The following is a 19624-nucleotide window of genomic DNA, read 5'->3' on the forward strand; positions in this document are numbered from 1 at the left end:
ACGTGATCAAATCCCTCTGGGCGTTTCAATTGACTTGTCAAGGTCGTTGACAGCGTCTATCCAGCATCTGAGTCAATCTTTGGAGACGTAACGGATCCCAAAGATGTTTATTAAAAGGCCTTTCCGCGCGTGTTCTCAGCTGTAATATTCAGATGCACCACAGCACCAACGTAATGCAAAACTCTGAAGAGCTATTTCTGGTCCAACTTGCACATGCACTCACTCACTCTCTGGGAGACATGCAAGCAGGGGAATTGTGATCATAAACAAAATGTTGAATATTGCATCAACGTCTCATAAAAACCTCGATTTGGCTGCTTTGGCTTCGGTGCTTTTACTATTCCTCTTAAAAAACTGCTGGTAACAGTTAAATTATCCACATTAAGATCACGGCATTGAGCTCTTATTAGCTTCGGGGTGTATCTTTGCACCTTAAAATTGAATGTTTAATTCTTTTGAAGCACTCTGCATGTGCTGCCAAAGTTTTATGTAATTCCGCCTTCCTTGGTCAATGACTTTTTAAATTAGCTTCATTTGTTGCACATGTGAGTGCATGACCTCCGGTTCTTACTCCATTTTCCAGGAACACGCCGTTCTTACCTTCTTCCACCTGATTAGAGATTCGTCTAAACTTTGCAAAACTACCTAAAAGGTGGGTCAAGTTGCTAAGTTGAGAACAACCAAACTTTCCTTGGTCTCCTAAGATTGACTTGGAGAATGCAGAGTGGAAACTTGTATGCAAGAAGATATTTTAATGGTTCGCATGGCACGTCTGTGCATGTGGCTTTGAACTCTAGCAGCCGGTGGTTCCTGCAGAGAACACCGCAAATCCCACTTGATAACTTCGACAACCCACAACGTTTTACGCACAGACCACGCATCACTGGCCTGCAAAGAATGAGTAAGTTGCAAGAGTATACGCAGCCAAACCGTGATAGACACATTAGTGACATTATTGTGGTATAGCCAAGTCAAATACAGGCCTGTTCATTCTAGGCAAGCTTTAATTACGTGGGTTGATGGTGAGCTTGGCGTAAAAATCTAAAGCACAGATGTTCCACCTGTGAGAGTTATAAAATAGAGATCGCGCGAGAGGCAGACAACAGAACTACATGTGGATTCCATTTGAAGAGAAAGAGGCAGTTTGATTATGACAGGTCTCTGGAGAGAGTGATGACAGTGGTCATACTTTGCATCAAGCCACAGAGCTTCCCGTGGGGTTTCGAGGAAATCACGTTTAGAAGGGATTACACATGCCTCTTACCTGAGAGAGGTGACAAGAGATCACGCGAGAACGTTATAATGGCTACTGCCAGTTTGTCACAAGAAATTAGATTAGTGACATGGAATTTCACAAATCTCAATTCAAGTCAGCCAATCAAAGTGTTTAATGGCATGAATATTAATAATCCAATAAAAGACAGTTTTTCCTAATCTATTTTAATCTCTTCCAATAAACCCATGTAAACTTCATGCTTATAAACTCTTTTAAATGTAGCTTCAAAACCCGTTTTGACATTCTGCTTTACAAGTCCAAGTCATGTTTTATATGTTTTGAACTTTTTGTTTTGCCTTTTAACCAAATCCACAGTCAGCAATCTCAGAAAATCTGGGATTGATGATGCAAAGAGGCCAATAGAAGTGTGGGCCCCAAACCGTGGATTGTTATTTGGTGAGTGCATGTTATTGGGGGGAAAGGAACTCCACCAATGAACGCGCAGCTCCGGCGCCACGTGACTGCCCCCCTCCTTTCCCATTCATCAGGGCTGGACTGTGTTGTCTTTTCAATTCATTTATCTGCAGGAATGATTGCGACTATCAGTCTAGAGCTCACTGCCTGACTGAAGAGGTGAAAGTTGCGCCCCAGGAAGATAAACCGCAAAAGACAATATTGCATGTAGCCTATACATGATTTTGCGTTTGCATCGGATGAGCGGTGTAGGGGAATTCCTTGCGTCGTAAAAAAAAAAAAAAGTAAACAGAAAATTGTTGGATTCGAGTTTGCTCAGTGCAGTGAGGTCCAGGTGATAACTGCAGAGAAGGGGAGGAAGAATATCTGCGAGTGGTTTTTTGATTTCTGCTCTCAGTCGTCTCGACGAGTCTAGACTGAAGATGCTCTTGGACGCAGGACCGCAGTATCCCACCATAGGAGTCACTACTTTCGGCTCCTCACGGCATCACTCAACAGGCGAAGTCACAGAAAGAGAAGTGGCGCTGGGGATAAATCCGTTTGCGGACGGGATGGGCGCCTTTAAAATAAACCACAGCTCCCACGATATTGGCTCCGGACAGACGGCGTTTTCCTCTCAGGCGCCCGGCTACGCAGCAGCCGCCTTGGGACACCATCACCACCCAACCCACGTTGGTTCATACTCCACGGCAGCTTTCAACTCCACCAGGGACTTTCTCTTCAGAAATCGGGGTTTCGGGGATGCCGCCGGTGCACAGCACAGTCTGTTCGCCTCCGGAAGTTTCGCAGGGCCACATGGACACTCAGATGCAGCGGGGCACCTGCTCTTCCCAGGGCTCCACGAGCAGGCAGCGAGCCACGCGTCTTCCAACGTGGTCAACAGCCAGATGCGGCTGGGTTTCTCGGGGGACATGTACGGCCGGGCCGATCAGTACGGCCACGTTACGAGCCCCAGATCCGACCACTATGCCTCGACTCAGCTGCACGGCTACGGCCCCATGAACATGAATATGGCCGCACATCACGGAGCAGGGGCCTTCTTCCGATACATGAGGCAGCCGATCAAGCAAGAGCTCATCTGCAAGTGGATCGAGCCGGAGCAGCTGTCAAATCCCAAAAAGTCGTGCAACAAAACTTTTAGCACGATGCACGAGCTTGTGACCCATCTGACGGTGGAGCATGTGGGGGGACCAGAGCAGACCAACCACATTTGCTTCTGGGAGGAATGCTCAAGAGAAGGGAAGCCATTCAAAGCCAAATACAAACTTGTAAATCATATCAGGGTACACACCGGAGAAAAACCCTTTCCATGTCCGTTTCCTGGCTGTGGCAAAGTATTTGCTCGATCGGAAAATCTAAAAATTCACAAAAGGACTCACACCGGTAAGAGCCCCCTTAGACTGACTGCATTTTACTGCCATACCAATGTTGACAATATCTCATCCAAAACATGCATGCGATCCGGGCGGTTATTTACTACAGTAGGCAGCTGCAGTCTCCTCACTTACGTGTGATTCAGTGCAGTTGTCGACAGAAAATATTTCAAAGCTTTGGCATTTTATTTAAAAATATGTTTTTGTTTTTTTTCTGTTTGTTTTGTAATTGGCATATATATTTAATTAACGGAACGGAAGTATGTTAATTTACCGCCTTGGAACATAAGGCAATAACAATGTTTTGAATATTTAATTAAAATTTAAATGATTAAAGAGCGTAATTGCTTAACTATTTTAGGTTGTTTTAAGGCTAAACAATTTAGACATTAGAAAGTGTAAAATAAAAAAATATGTTTCTCATTATATTTCTTGCATTTTCTTTTAGGTGAGAAGCCTTTTAAGTGTGAGTTTGATGGTTGCGACAGACGATTTGCAAACAGCAGTGACCGCAAGAAACACATGCACGTCCACACGTCGGACAAGCCCTATCTCTGCAAAATGTGCGACAAGTCATACACACATCCCAGCTCCCTCCGAAAACACATGAAGGTAAATCTTTTCATTTATTTATTTACTGCAATTTGGAGATGATTTTTTTTTACTTTGGGTTCTGAATGGAAATGGAAATAAAAATGTACATATTGTTCATTTTTTTTACACAAATGGGAAAAGTTAATTTGAATTGACACTTGTTTTTTTCTCAAGCGAAAAATAAGATTAAAATCTTGACGAGAATAATTATGTTTTGAGTCAATGTTTTAGATTTCTACTCATGTCCAAAATAGTTAGATTAGCAGGTTTAATTTGTTTACACTAAATTATTCTGTCCCTTTTTGTGCTGTTTGCACAAAACAAAACAAACACCCCATGCAGTGGGATTTTTTTATTTTATCTCTCGCTTTTTTTTTCTTCTCATTATTGAAGGTTCACGAATCCACCAATCCGGGACCGCAACCTTCTCCAGCGGCCAGTTCAGGGTACGAGTCCTCCACACCTCCCACCATAGTATCACCGTCCACAGAGAACCAGAGCAGCAGCTCCATATCACCAGCAGCCTCAGCAGTACACCACACAACCAGCCACAGCACGCTGTCGTCAAATTTCAATGAATGGTACGTGTAAATATTTTTGAAAGAAAAAAAAGATAAACAGGAAAAAAAAGACTGCAAAATTTTAAAAGAAAAGAAAAAACTGCTTGGACTTTCTAAAGTCAGCCAGTGCAACATGGACTGAAAGAACACGGGAAGCCCAAACGATCAGTTAAAGCTGTCTTAATGTCAGTGAAAGAGAATGCATGGACAAAAGGAGGCACGGACAACCACCATGTTAAACTTTTTTCCCCCCTTTCAGTATTTCTTTGAGTCTTTATTTTTACTGAGAGACTGCACAAAAAGAGATCTCAAAAAGCATGCTATCTGCGGGGAGAGGCCTAAATTTTTGTACATAAGGATTTCACCAAGTTGGGGAAATGTAATATTTTATTGTGTAAATAGTTCTATCACAGTTTAAGGGAATTTGTGAAAATGTGGTCCCTAGATATATGGAGAAATGAGATGGTTTTAAGAATATTGCGACTTCATTGAAAAGAATGTTATAGTTGTGTACCAAATGTGAATTATTCAGTATTACTACAGTCTACACGTCGACCTAACCGACTCTTAGTATTAATGTGCTTTTGTAGCCTATCCAGTGCAACATTTTCGTCCAAGGTCCAGTTTGAGTAGCACAGTATCATTGTTGTTATTTAATGTCATGTCGATAAATCGTGTAGTGAAAGCCTGAAATTCCGTGTCAATCTGTTTATGTACGTGATAAATATAAAATCTCTGTCAATTGCTTTGTCTGAAAGGAAGTATTATTACATGTAAGTAGCTCAATTTTCCATATTTATCCGCATGTAAAGGACCGGTAACATGTTAGAAATGATCGGTATTTATGGAGAAATGCGCTCGTATGTAAAATTTAGTTTACAAAAAAATGTTTGGATACATTTCGTACTATATTAAAGGATTAAAAATACACTAATGCAATGCGTTGAAGGTTATTGGTTTCAGTAGTGTTTGGGTTGATCACAACATGGGTTCTGTGTGAAACTAATGGGTTCTTTTTAGGGGGGGGCATCAAAATATCCATCTGCTGCAGACCAGAACATCCAGCCATAATAATCAATTTAATGTAGAGTTTTTGCACGTTTAGTTGTGTAAATACGTTCAACACAGTGTGTGTGTGTGTGTGTGCTCATGCATTTTGCATGTTTGCGTCAGTGTTTGTGTGTGAGGCATCAGCTCATTTAAAGCTACCGTGTTTTAAACAACACTGTTACAACTTTCCTGACACTCTATAATAACTAGTAAATTCGCTCACCCCCCTTCTTTCCGCATCTTCTGTTTATCCAAAATTAACATCCAACACTTTGCCCTCCAGTAATGTGCAAATTAAATCGATTAATCACGGAGGTTGTTCCTCAGTGTATAAACCCGAGTAAGCTATTTTGCGTTACTTAATTGTTCGGGAATCTAATTTTCAAATCTAATTTATTTTCCTTTCCTGCGCGTTTCGCCGGATTTCCCAGATTCAGGGAGAGTGTGTGTGTGAGTGAGTCAGTGTGGCCCCCTTCATTGTTCCTGGCTGCAGCTTGCTTGACCGCCCCATTAGACAGAGATCACATCAGCAGCCGCCACTGATCATGGTTAACACTGCCAGGGTGCACGGATCCACGATCTGTCAGTCTGCAGCTTTGTCAAAAACGAAAAAATAACCCCGAATAGCAAGTTTCAACCTTAAAAGCACATAGTTGCACATTGCAGCAGAGGAAGCTTGCGCGTGCCTGTGTGCGTGTTAAAAAAAAAAAAAAAAAATCGACTCCCACCATCTTAGATGATTTGTTGAAATGTATTGAAATGTATTCATATTTTCTTTTCACGGACTATTAAATGTAGAGATAAATGAAGGATGGCAATAAAATGACTTTTTCGACTCTATTTAACACTATCTATCTGGTCCATGTGCAGATGCTCCATTGATGCACTCCACGTTGCGCGAATTCGTTTGAAAAAGTCACTTTGGAGCTTTGCAAGAAAACAAAACGTTCACATGTTTGCTGAATATAGATATATTAAAGTAGATGTGTTAAGACTAGCTGGTGTGTAGCTCACGCCCACATGCTCTTTTACTTTAAATAGAAAGTTAAATTGGCAGATACAGAGATAAGAACCTAAATCCACCCAAAATATTTATTTAAATTCAACTCGAGAAAAAAAAACATCATTGACTGTGGTTTTAGATTCTGTTTTTAGATTCTAATGTGGATGGAAAACACGTTTCTCGAACATATCAAAGAGTTTGTTTGGATTTCATTTGCCTCATCATGGTTTTAATTCTCCTTTATGTGTGTGTGTGTGTGTGTGTGTGTGTGTGTGTTTTTTTTTTTAACTGAATAGAGAAGCAAAGAAACACGCAGCCGCTGCTCCTTCAACGTGCAAATGCGACTGAATCCAGAGCATGGACCTCAACTATGCCGTTTAATTTCTACTTTATGGTTCTGTCGTGTTACCTTACATTGAACCTACACTGCGAAGAAAATAAAATGCTCGTAAAAGATGTGTTGACGACAGGCTGCAGCTATACGTCGCTGCCGGTGACTCCAGATCAAATAGGAGCGCAGGAAAAACATCCACTTCAAATGTATTTACGCTCAAGTCTTGAAATGACAGCGGCTCAGATGTGGGGGAAAGCGCAGGCGCCAGCATCATGAATATTTATTACGAGCACTTGTGGCCAGTAAACCGAGCCTGACGTTTATGTTACCAAGGTAGACACTCTCAGCTTATCAGTGCATCAAATCTCAGACAGAATGGTGGCTCAGACTTTCTCCTCGCAGGCTTAAACGTCTCTATTGTCTATTGACAAAAAACAACATCCGGTGCATGGAAATGGGCTATCATGGAAGGTTTAAAAAATGTATAAAAAAAAAAAAAAAAAAAAAAAACCTGCAGATTTGTTTCTCGTGCAGCGGTGTGTGCATTTTGTGGGTTCTGCTTTGGATCTATACAGTCATAAAAAAAACTTCACATGAATGTGCAGATAAATAAAACTTTTGAAAGAACTTTTTTCAGCACCTGCAGACACTGAAACGTGGAGCCCAAATTATAATCCGCGCTCTTTGATGGATGAGGTGCCCATGCTTTGCCAGGACTCTGATCTGCATTCCCAGCTGCCGTCACTCATTGGGAACTAAATCGATAAGTTAAACATTTGCAGTTGCGGTTTGACTAATAGGTTTCCGGCAGAGATGGACGTGTCATATATACCTTTTTAATTGCGCCAGAGTTTTAAAAAACTTCAAAAGGAAACGCCAAATAACAAAAAACGCCACCCTATACAGCCCCCATCTGCTCAGCTTGATGAGCCCTAATACAGAAAAGGTTAAATTCAAGTCAAGGCCACTTCACTGGCATGCAGACATTTCCAAAACGCCTGCAAGAAACCCTGTCTTATTTACAGCCATAAAACGATTTCACTGCCATAGTCTGGGTAGCTAATGGAGAAATCCATCCCAGTGAGAATATAGGTTTGCATACAACAATATTCCAGAGGTGGAATTTACACAAATAAATAAATAATAATAATAATAATAATAAAAAAAATTATAATCGTCAGGCATTGCAATGGATTGGACGATTTATCGACTAGGTTATTTTGTTCTTTTAATGTTTTAAAGCACGACTTCTCCATTTATTTTTATTTTTATTATTATTATTATTATTATTATTATTATTATTATTATTAGTAGTAGTAGTAGTAGTAGTAGTATTAATTTTCGATGTACACCAAATGGTTTCTGTTTATGCAATTATCTATTTAAATTTTAAAACATCTGAAATTATCATACCATAGGTTTCCACAATATTGCTTAATTTTAAATCTCAGCTTCTCAAAAGTTCAACATTGTTCTGGAGCAAACTTTGACTTTTGTGCTGATTTACAGATTGTTATTGAACCTATTTCTAAATCTTTATTCTTTACAAACCGCAGCTCTTTTTGTACTTTGACTTGGTCATAGGACCTCCACATGCGTAACCCTCTGAGTCCAAAAGCTAGTGACTTGGCGTTTTGGAAGCAGAATTAAGCTATCTATGGGAAAAGAAATGACACAAAGTGAAAAGATGATCATAATGTATTCTCTCTCTCTTTCTCTTTAGCGTTTGTGTGTTTCGAGATGATCCAACGTGCAGCTCATGCATTTCGCTGCTTTATTTTAACTTATTTTATTTTATTTTATTTTATTCCATTTTTATTTAACAACATAACTGATTGGGACATTAATTCTCCATTTGCCACCGCAGCACCGTCGCTGGAGTTGCAGAGGGTTCGTTATAGTGAAACATAGGCACACGGTGACCCCTATCGCATCAGTTGTGATGCCTGACACGCTATTAAGTTGAGGCCGTGCAGGAGATTTGTGGAGGCGCTGACACGGTGTCGTGGCGTCCCCTTTTTTTGACGTGTTGCTAAATGAGGCCACTCCAATTAGCGATCCGCGGCAGGGTGTGACTGCAGCACACCTCTGCAGCCTCCTAGAAAAACAAACGATTTCATACCTGTTCATCCCTCACGAAAAAAAAAAAAAAAACAACGTTTGACTTAGACGTGCTCAGCACAAACTATAACCGATTCATTACTGCGCTGTTCTTAAAATCCATTAAAACCAGGAAAGAACTGACAGGATATAATAAACTTCCGGCTTCTAAACCCTGTTATCTCGTTTGCATTCACGTGCAAAAATATGCTAAATAAAAGGGACTTCTTATATTGTTTTCTTGAGTATATCAGCTGTATTCACAGTATGCCCTGTGTTTCTGTTAATTAAAGACATGCAAGGACTTAACTCACGTGCTAACAAACATGAAATAAACAGTGTTGCCTATTTTAAGACTGATGGCAGCTTCAAATCTTGCCTTTCTGATGTCAGCTGAGATCAAATTAGAGCATTTTAATGAATTCATCATCAGAAAAAAGGAAAAAACGATAAAAAGTGGGATACATATGGTGCATTAATGCACTGTTCAATGCAGAGGTCTTCTCGCTTACAGAGCAGCTTGTCGACATCTGTTTATCTGATGAGTCTGAAAATGACTTCTTATTTTGCAATAAGGATGACCAGGCAAAGACAATCAGTGACAGATTTCCCCTGATCCATGATGTTTTTGTCAAAGGAAAGGCGGCCTGGAGCAAAACGTGAAGTAAATCTTCAAGGATTTAGTTGTTTTTTGTTTGTTGGGAGCTTGATATGAACGTATGTTTAGCTTCTAGCCTGTTGCTTCCTCTATTCTTTGCTCAAATTTTAACAATTGGTCCAAAAAGTCTATTCACTATTGTTCTAGATCTGCATATGTGGCATGTTTTACTGTAAACTAATAGAACATTATTTGGACATGAGAAGAAGCCCTGCTGCTAACAGCAAACATACATCTTTAGATCTATTTCACGATTTAATTCTCTAATCTGTGCTCAACCACAATGTGAGTGTTCAGTGTCAACAAAGCAAAGAAGTAAAGTTGCTTATACGAATGGCAGTTGTAATTTCACAAAAACACTACAATAACATGCTTGAATTCCACAGAGAGCCAAGGTTGAAGATTTAAATATCAAGCTGTGTTTCTACACATTAACACTGTACCAACAAACCAAACAATTACACTATCTTCTGCACAAGCACTTAATCTTTGGGTTGCATGTCTTTTCTTCTTTGTCTTTTTTTTTTTTTTTTTTTTGTCTTTTTCCTGTTGGGCTACAGCCCAAACCCTCCAAATATTTTTCAAAGACAAGGGGCAATAAATAAAAGTTGTTTTCCTTGCCTCATGTTTTGAGTGCAGATACTTTAAATAAAAATGGATTTCATTTTCTTCCTCCCTCGTGAGTAAATCATTCCAGAAGGAAAACGTGTGCAGTGAAACAAACTGGAATTTTAAATTCCCCTGGTTACTAACTACAGCTAAAAGCTATGTTGATATCGACACTCTTTTTACCCTCTGAAAACATTTGGGACGTTGTTATTGTTTTTGCTTCACTATTGTTCAGCTTAATTCTGATGTTAGATCCATCATTAGAGAGCACTGCACGCTGCAACTGTAAATGTATTTGTCATGGATATATTTGGATTTTTATTCATTCCTGTTCAAGCTTTTCTGACCTCAAGCCTGTTCAGAATTGCATAGAACCATAACAGTGTCCTCAAGCCAAAACCCTCATCCCTGTGGTAAACGGTTACGACTTGCTGGAAGCATGCAGAGAGCTAGAAACATATTTTCATTCCACATTTCCACTGACCTTACAGTCTTTCTGACATCTGATCTGCAGTATCACAACAGCTCAAAAGTATCACACAGCTTAACAGCACATCAGCAGCGTCCTGGTGACAGGTACTAACTGATGCAACACTTAAATCATATTCCACTTCTCTGTAGCGCATTCATTTATAATTACAAGAGCATCACAGAAAGAGAGTGATTAAAAGTAAAAAAAAAATTGGCAAACAAAATGTGGAATGTAAGGTATCATCATAACATTGCACTTGGCATGGAGCATTTTTCACCAGCTGCATCAGCGGGACACAGGTGGAAATGCAACTCGGGTGGTGATGGGAGCCAGGAAAGAGTTGGAAACTGAATGTGTCTGTCTGTGTGGGAGTGTTTGCATGAGTCTGCACCAAGTGCACATATCATCTCATTCAGGCAGGATATTAGCTATAATGCTGTCAAAGGATGGATTTAAGGGTCCACAGTATCATTGAGAGGGGGGGGCATGTAAAGAAATCTGGCAACATGCAACACATTATCGAAACATGATTGGCCATAAATACATTAAAAAAGAGAGGAATCCTGGGTTAAGAGGAACTGGTTTGATGCAGGAGAGCAATACCAATAAAAAATCAGGAAAAAAAACTATTAAATATCTTGCTTTATGGAAGGTGCCAAATAATGATCAGCTAAGTGAGATGTACCAAATCCTTCTCAACAAGCCCCCGATGTACAACACATGGCCTGACCTGTGTGCAGCAGCTGGCTTCAGTAAGTACACCACAGCTCGACTTCATGTCTTTGCCTCCGATGTTCTTTGATGTTACAGATAGCTGAGTTATCCTCCGTGGTTTGGGCGAGAATAGATGAAAATCTGTGATGTAACAGTATCATTTTGCTCCTGGAAGCTGCAGTGACCTCTGTGCTCGTTTGATGGGAATGTGAGGAAATGGTGAGGGAGCACCTCTGTGACAATCATAAACACATCCAGGGGTTTGAAATTGTTTCAAACGTTGGCACAGAACTCCATGTATGAGGTGGTTTAAACACAAGTAATCCATCTATTCTAGCAAGTGACCAACCATTCATCTGTGATTTTATCTGCTGATAATATTTTTTTTTAAATAAAACATTGCACATTTTCAGGATTATAAGGTGTGTGTGTTCCATTTCTTCCAATTGCTACTTGCTCACTCAGTTTGATTGATAACATTTGGCCCAAATCTGCTTGGTCCAGGTGTTTGCTGTTTATTATTTCCCCTCCCCCTCCAATTAATCACTAATTGGTGTTTCCACCTGCGATGGAAATTATACCACAATTCTGGCCAATATCCCTACTCTGATGAGAAAAACACATCAAACAATTTAGTATTAAATGCCAGGAAATTTTTAATATGTGTATTTTTGTACAAGGAAAAAGAAAAATACAATTTTTGCAGCGTCTGTGTGGCATCATTGCTTGCCTACATAGCCTGGCATGATGAGTGTTGAAGGCATGACCTGATTTTATGTTTGCAGATTTACAGGATTCATCCTTGGATGAAGTAATGTCAACGTGATGGTTTTTTATGTCTACATATGGAAACTCTTCATTGCAAGACTGAAATCTGTTTAAATAATGTTGCACTGATAATTGTCTAATAAAATAAAACGTGTCACTGCCTTGCAGAAAACACTCCACTGTTGTTATTGATTATAAATTATTTCTTTATTTATCTCTTTTATTTATAGCTAAAAGTAAAATGAGTCATCTACAGATGGCTTCTATCTAAAACCAGGTCTATATGGATTGCTTGAACACTATGCTGAGTCCTGCTTCATTGAGCTATAATGAAACCACTCCAGTGAAAGGGCAAATGAAATGTTAACGCTTCCAAAAGGTCAGGTCCCTCCATGAGATCAAGTTCGGAAAACAGCAAAGCTTTAAATGACTAACAAGGTCTAAACCTGGCAAAAATTGTAGGACTGCAGCTGAAATCTGTATGGGAGTCAGCCTGCTACAGCTACATGCAATCAGAACAACAGTGATGGTATTGCACAAGTAACGCTGCAGTGATAGTTTATGGCTTGCTGTGAACTTGTCAGAAGCTTTGCCAGCAAAGCTTTGCATGCAAAGGTGGACCATTCATTCTAAAAATGGAGCCATAAAAAATATCAAAACATGGATTCAATTTACTTGATTGTTTACTCACAGTTAAGTAAAGCACAACTAGTGTTTAAGAGTCATGTGACTTGTCCTCAACCATTTTTGAATATAAATGTATGACAGCCCCCTGCACTGCATCCACACTCAGTCATTAGATATAAAGCTACTCCCAGCAGTGGTTTGTGTCTAATGGACAAGCGTTGATAAGTCCTTAAAAAAGCATCCAGCTGAACTTTTGGCTAAAGATTGTTTCCAAACTGATGTGATGTAAGTGTTCATCTGTCACAGAAGACTGCAGCCCCGTCATCACACAGTGGCTGCATGACACTACTTAATGGTGAGTGGGATGATTGTTTGAAAGCATTCAGTTTTCAAATTACTCCTTAGTTTGTCTTTTTTCACTTTTATCCGAAAAAAAGCAGTTTATGCTTAAAACCTTGTAACTTGCAACTGAGTCTCACTGTTTACGCTGCCCCTGTATTGCTGGCTTTGTTAATCTAAAGCTAATCTAAACATTATTCACGACCTGTAATGGACCAAGTTGTACAGTTAATGAATGTATAATGAATGTATATATATATATATATATGTGTGTGTGTGTGTGTGTGTGTGTGTGTGTTTAAGCCACATAAAGCTAATCTAAATGTTTTGAAGGTTTTTTTTCATAGCTTTTGTAAAAATGATTATTTAAAATTATAGTTCAATAAAAAACATTTTATTTATTTATTAGCGTAGCAAGGCTTTCCAACTAGGTCTACTTTATAAATCTAACTATTTCTACAGCTTGTACTTTATGACTTTATTCCAAACCAGATAATATCAAATTCAATTAGCATTAATGTGCTTCCATCCTAATACCCTGTGATAGTGAAGTGATAATACAAACTATAATACCCCAGAAGGTCAAACACAAAAAGTACTCAGCCTTCCTTTTTTTCCCCTCCCTCTTTGTACTTTCTACAAGAAGTAAGATTGAAACAGGATTAGAATCCATAGAAACACATCTTTAAAATAGTGTTAGAATCAAGCACTGGAAGTTAATTATAACCAAGGCGAGTGTGGGGGATTAGTTGTCTGATCCAGATCCCTGTTAAACAAAATGGTGACAGACTGTAAGAGTGTGAACAGTTTATTCCACTAGGTTATTTTCTGTATAAGGACACTGCAGCTTTGTCCAGGTCAGATTTCTGCTGTGAACTGTGTTTTGTTGAAATCAATCTTTGGTTAGGATTAAATTCATTTTGATATTGAATAAATGAAGACATATGTATTACACACAGGCCTTCTTTGGGAGATTTATCCGAGAAGATACACAGCTGACCCATAAATTTTGTTATAATTACACCAGTTTGGTGGCTTTATGCTGCTTCTGCCACAAACTAGCCTAACCATGGCCACTTGCAGCTTATCAATACATCACTCAACTCTGACACGCTTGTTGGTAATGTTGGACTAAAATCTCAAACATTTATTACAAAACTTTTTTTTTTCCCCTCCCAAAACACATGTTTCACAACACCCAAAATTAAATCATTCATTTTATTTTCCTCTTCATATAAAAAGTCTTTCTTCCCCCTCTCCTTTGTCTGCAATTAAGTTCATTCAAGTTGAGGATTGTTGCATGTGCAGATGGTTTGGAGAAGCATCAATCTCTGTCAGCAGTGTAATAATGCAGACATTCCATACTGGGACACTTCATGAGCAGAGGAGGCTCATGAGAGGGGGAGTTCCTTAAATCAAATAAAAGCTTGTGTTCTGGCTGAAGCCTGAGAACGAGCACCCCAGTGAGGATGCAGTGGGAATGAAATTATACACAGCCCCCTGGTTACACCGCCTGCATTTTTATATATTACAGTTCAAGGAATGCTGCTAAGGTTTATCAAATAAATGTAGCATGTAATAAAATTTTAATCTTTGCTGTGCGAGGCTCCGAACACATGAATTGGAGAAATAATGTAGGTGTCATTTCATTTAAATATTTAGTTTGTTTTATTGTTACACATACTTTTTACATTAGTAGGTTTGAACCTGAATTAATTCAAACAGGACTTTATGGTCCCAAATGCAGTATATAACAAAAGGTTTGTTTAAGTTTGCCATATCTTGCTAATCATTGCACACTATGATGCACAAACCAGAAGATCCATCTCAATTTATACCACCTTTCTAGCTTGCATCTCTTCCAGTGATCTTCTGTTCATCTGAACATGGACTGGAAAGCCATAAAATGTTGGCAGCCCTTCTTATTCAACTCCTTGTACCTCCCTTGACTTTGCGTCCTGGCTTGATGTTGACATCACATGTAAAAAATTCTCAGGAATAACACATGGAAAGTACACCGGGGCTGCAGGGAGACACGGGATGGAGAATGATAAGACTGGATGCCCTTCATCTTTCACTCTGAATTCAGGCCTAAGTCAATTTTACTCTCAGCATGAGACTTTCTCCAGCCCAAGTTTTGAGTAAATCCAATCAGCTGTCCACAGGATTGAGATGTAGTGTGTCACTGATGACAGAGTTTGCTGTAAGGCGAAGATGCAGTGTAGCATTTTTAATAAGAAGCTGCCCTATAAGCTTACCCTCAAGAAAGTTGATCTATTAAAAGGAATTACGGTTTAATGCTTCATGTAAATCACCAAGCAGTTACAGTTTAGTCTTTGGTTAATTCCACATTATTTGCTCCAACATGTGCTGCTGAAATGTATCAAAATACATCAGACTATTGGTGACCTGAATGCCAAACCATATCTGTCTGTTCTTTGAGAAATATTTAGATTTTACACATCTCTCACTAGGACAAGTGTTGATATTTACTTGCCCTCTGTCATATTTTCTGTGTGGTGACCAGAGAAATCAGCTCAGCATTGCTTGAGTGCCTTGGCATAGCAGCATAGCATGAAATCCCTCTGTCTGCCAGGTGCGAGCTCCCAAATTATACTTCCCCCAAATGTGCATCAACAGTTTTGACAGGCGGACTCTACAGTGCTATTCTGCACCAAACAGTACTGCTGTTCCAAGAAGACAGAGCCTGAATACATCACATATGCACTCAGCCCACCCCACATTTCAGTTTTCTTTTTTTGTGCACCTTCCCATCTCCACTCTTCTCTGCGTATCCTCTTTCATTTCTTTGATTGGCTTGATTCCACGCTCATTAGCATGTCCCATTATCTTCTGGAATATTCAGGGGAATGTTTCCAGTTGCTGCCACTCCAATTATTATAATACACAACATGGTTCATGACATTCAAGTTTCTGGAAGTGCTTCAGCTTTTTGTCAAGGTCCTCAGTCACACATGAGAGCTGTAGATTTTTCAAGGGCATCTGTTCAAAGCTTGCCCAGAAGAGAGACAACACGGCTGAGAGGCGGCGGTGGTGGGGGCTCGGAGCAAGCTGGAATGATCCACCTAGAATTTGTTGAATCAAATCCTTGCACCTGGATATAATTGTCTTGCTGCTGTGCTGGGAGTTGCTACTGCCAAATTAGTGGCCTGAAAATGGCGACCTGTCAAGACCTGCAGCTTCACCTGGTATCATATTTTACCGAGACAAAACACTTTGCTTGCATTGCTGGTTAATGATAATTTTGTTTATGGGCTTGGGTGACTACATCTATGGGTATTATTTCTAAAATCAAACTGCACAACAATAAACCATGCAGCAGTGTACTATAAGTTATACATACACAAAATCAAATGCAAATGTTCTTATATTCTATTTAATCTTGAATGAATTTCATTTTAGTGTAAGCACGTCTTTTTTATTTAAAAAACAAGAAAGATCAACTGTGAAGTTTATGAAAGGACACATCTGGTTTGAAAACAAAACAAGCCTATTTATCATATTTCTAGTTCACCACATGGATAAATACTAATTAAAAGAGTCACATAAATACACAATAATAATTTTGCTACAAAACTCCAATCACTTGTTACATGAGATCAGTAATTTAAGCTACATTCTTCCAAATCGATAATTTCCGCCCTCTGAGTCATCACATCTGCAATCGTACTTTCATGCAGTTGCTTTTGGAATATCCACAGATTGTTTGAAGGAAACAGAATAATTTCTTAACTCAATTATGTGGTTTACCAAGTGGCAAGAATAAAGAATTACAACCATGGGGGGTCTGGAGAATAACTTCTGAGTGTGATGAATCTTGTGAAAGATAGAGCTGTGTCATACTATTCTTTTAAATTATTTTTAGAGCCTCTTCTACTAAGATTCCTGGATGAATTCTAGGTGTATATAAAGTTTCTGGTATTCATAATCAGCTTTGACAAATGAGTACCTTTTATTTGCAAAAGATTATAATTTGAAAAGTTTGTCATTGAGTTTTTCTTTTCTTATGATTAAGAAACTTATACCAAACACCAACAGACATGGAAATTTACAAAAACATCACAAAATAGAATTTATTAATTTATATTCTTTGTAGACTTATTCTTGTCCCGTTTGTGTACTCACACACAAATAAAGAACAAAAATATGGAACCACTAGACACTGTCCTCCATATAAATATATGTGTATATTACACCAAACTTTCATCTAGGACACTAATTTGTTAACACTTTCAGTCTTCATTTTATATGTTTGGCTTTACTCCCTGTTAACTTTCACTTGCCTTTAGCTAGGTTTAGTTTATAACTGACTGGTTAGAAAAACTACCTATTTTCCATTGAAACAAAACCTCTTACAACATCTGCTACATGCTAAAACTCTCTGTTATCTTAATTAAAGGGGAAACAAATCTAACTCATCTACAATATTACAAGATTGTGACTACACCTGTTCAGACTGACGTTGCTCTGATGGAAACTGGTGCTCTGGTGTTGGATAGTTTAACAGCAGGTCACAAAACAACTTACCTAGTCCAAGAGGCAAGAAAAAAAGCTATCATTGTTAAGAATCATTATATATTAATATTTTTTTTAATCAGTGAGTAATCACACAAAAAGAAAATATACTGGAGAAGTCCTACTAATTATAGTCAACATCAGACTGACTTTTACTTGCTGGAGAGAACTCAGAGAAGAGATGGGATGCGAGAAGTGCACAAAATCAACCAAAGTTTGATTATGCAGCTTTAACTTATGCGGTTAAAGTGCCATCTGCATGAATAAAACTATTTTTGGTTTACAGCCTGCTGTATTTAATGATTTACTATTACACTAGCCTGTAATGACAGATTAAGCAAAACTTTATATGTGCTTATTAGAGATTGTAATAAAAAAAATTATCTGGAATTTACAAGTTAAACAAGCTACAATATTTAGTTAAATGAATCAGAGTAGAGGAAGACCTTTACAGAAACAGCTGATGAAGAGCTGTATGGTTTGGATCTGACAGGGCCTTTAAACGGTGTGGTCAGAGTGTGGTTTTGCTTGCTGGATAAAAGCACATATGCAAAGTTACAGCTTTGTGGTTTTCTGAATAATTTTAACGACAGAAGGAAACATGTTTTTGTTTTAAAGACCAAATGGGGAATAGTTCTCATGTGTAGTAAGCTTCATCAGGTCATTTTTTTTCCATCAGGTCACTTTTCTTTTGTTTATGTTACAGTTTTGGAGCTTTGTTCACTTTGGAGGGGAACTCCCAGCTAAAAGCATCTAACAGAGTTATTCTCTTAAACAAGAATTCTCTATAATGCATGCAAAATACATATCAGCTGCATTATTTGCAGTCTGTTAGAGTTGTTTTTTTTTTTTTTTTTTTTTTTTTTTTTGAGGAAGCAATTGCTAAATTTGGAGTAATCTATCACAATTTTCCAGATCTGCACCTGCATAGCAAGGGCCTTCCTCAGGGGATGGGGCCTGTAGACAGTGTGGCGGAAAGTCTAATGGTTGAATCAGCTGGCAGGTGTGCCCCAGAAGTTTCTCTGCCACCTGCACACTAAATGGTGTAACTGTTTTATTGCTTAGCTGGACAGAGAGATACACCTGGGCCAGGCTGAATTAAATGCTTAATAGGTCTGTCTTCTTCTGGTGGAGAGAATCTTTTGTTTATATTTTCAGGCCTCTTGTGGACTAAGATTAAAATGAAATTACATAAAAGAGCTACATTAAGTCAGTTTGCCTTTCGGTTTATTCTTCAAGCACTGTGACAATAATCTGAATATTTGAGAGCAAAAACAAACATGTTAAAAAGAAGTGAACCCTTAATTAGTTTTTAGGTTTTATGTAGCAGGACATAATTAAGAACAACAAAACAAACAATGAAATACTTCTGCTCCTTACTAGGTCTTAAAATGAAATAAATACAGCCTTAAATAAACAACAACACACATATATTACACTATCATTTTTTACTAAAGACAATCAAAGCCAAATGTGTCAGTGTAACAAAATACACCCTTATGTCAAGTCTAAGTTACAGTCAGCTGCTGCTCATCAAATGCTTCTGATTACATGATCAATATCAGGTGTTAGCACCTCTATTAAAGTTTGCTGGTCTGGAGCATGCAAGTATTTGCAAACGGCAAGAAGGAAAAACATCAGCAATGATATTAGAAAAGAATATAAGGCCATTTCCCTACAAATTGAACTCCATCATTCTACAGTGAGAAAGATTATTTGTGGAAAACATTTAGCTTCTGTTGATGGTACTAAGAACAGAGGGTAAGCTCCGAGAAGATCGGGACTTTGCTGTTGCAGGTCCCAGATTGTGGAATGACCTTACTCTGCATATAAGACAGGCCTCGTCCTTACCTGATTTTAAGTCTCTTCTTAAAACTCACCTGTTCTCCTTGGCTTTTTTCACTCTTGAGATGTTGACATTTTACCTCTGTTTTTATCATTTATTTTGTCGTCTTTATTTGATTTTATTTTAGTCTTCTGTACAGAAATGTGGTCAAATGTGGTTGTTTTAAAGAGCTTTTAAATAAAGTTGGATTGGATTGGAAAACTTTTAAAAGAAATGTGGATCTTCCAAAAAGGGGAAATCCAAGCAAATTCAGCTCAAGGTCAGACTATGAGAAACTTACTCAGAGAAAGAAATAAAATCGAAGACTTAACATGCATCAGTTAGCCTATTAAATGTTAAAGCTTGTGATCT

At 38.6% G+C, this 19624-nt stretch overlaps 1 protein-coding gene across 2 annotated transcripts; it reads left to right on the forward strand.

Annotated features, from left to right (window-relative positions):
• Positions 1–1545: 1545 nt before the first annotated feature.
• Positions 1546–5143, forward strand: zic1 (zic family member 1 (odd-paired homolog, Drosophila)). Of its 2 annotated transcripts, none has more exons than XM_041968813.1 (3): positions 1546–3073; positions 3512–3675; positions 4048–5143. In XM_041968813.1, exons 1-3 carry the CDS (start codon positions 2113–2115, stop codon positions 4246–4248), a joined length of 1326 nt encoding a protein of 441 aa, XP_041824747.1. In that variant the 5' UTR covers positions 1546–2112; the 3' UTR covers positions 4249–5143. The 2 variants fall into 2 exon arrangements, with proteins under 2 accessions (XP_041824747.1, XP_041824748.1); XM_041968814.1 differs by having other exon boundaries at positions 1699–3073; positions 4051–5143.
• Positions 5144–19624: the final 14481 nt, after the last annotated feature.

This window comes from Melanotaenia boesemani, chromosome 18 (genome assembly GCF_017639745.1).
Source record: "Melanotaenia boesemani isolate fMelBoe1 chromosome 18, fMelBoe1.pri, whole genome shotgun sequence".
In the NCBI taxonomy this organism is placed as follows: Eukaryota; Metazoa; Chordata; class Actinopteri; order Atheriniformes; family Melanotaeniidae; genus Melanotaenia; species Melanotaenia boesemani.

What these genes read in the sequence shown, in the direction of transcription:
- zic1 (XM_041968813.1), top strand. Translation starts at nt 2,113, where the DNA reads ATGCTCTTGGACGCAGGACCGCAGTATCCCACCATAGGAGTCACTACT. An exon ending in TCACAAAAGGACTCACACCG is followed by an intron (nt 3,074 to 3,511) that starts GTAAGAGCCCCC and finishes ATTTTCTTTTAG; the next exon opens with GTGAGAAGCCTTTTAAGTGT. An exon ending in CCCTCCGAAAACACATGAAG is followed by an intron (nt 3,676 to 4,047) that starts GTAAATCTTTTC and finishes TTCTCATTATTG; the next exon opens with AAGGTTCACGAATCCACCAA.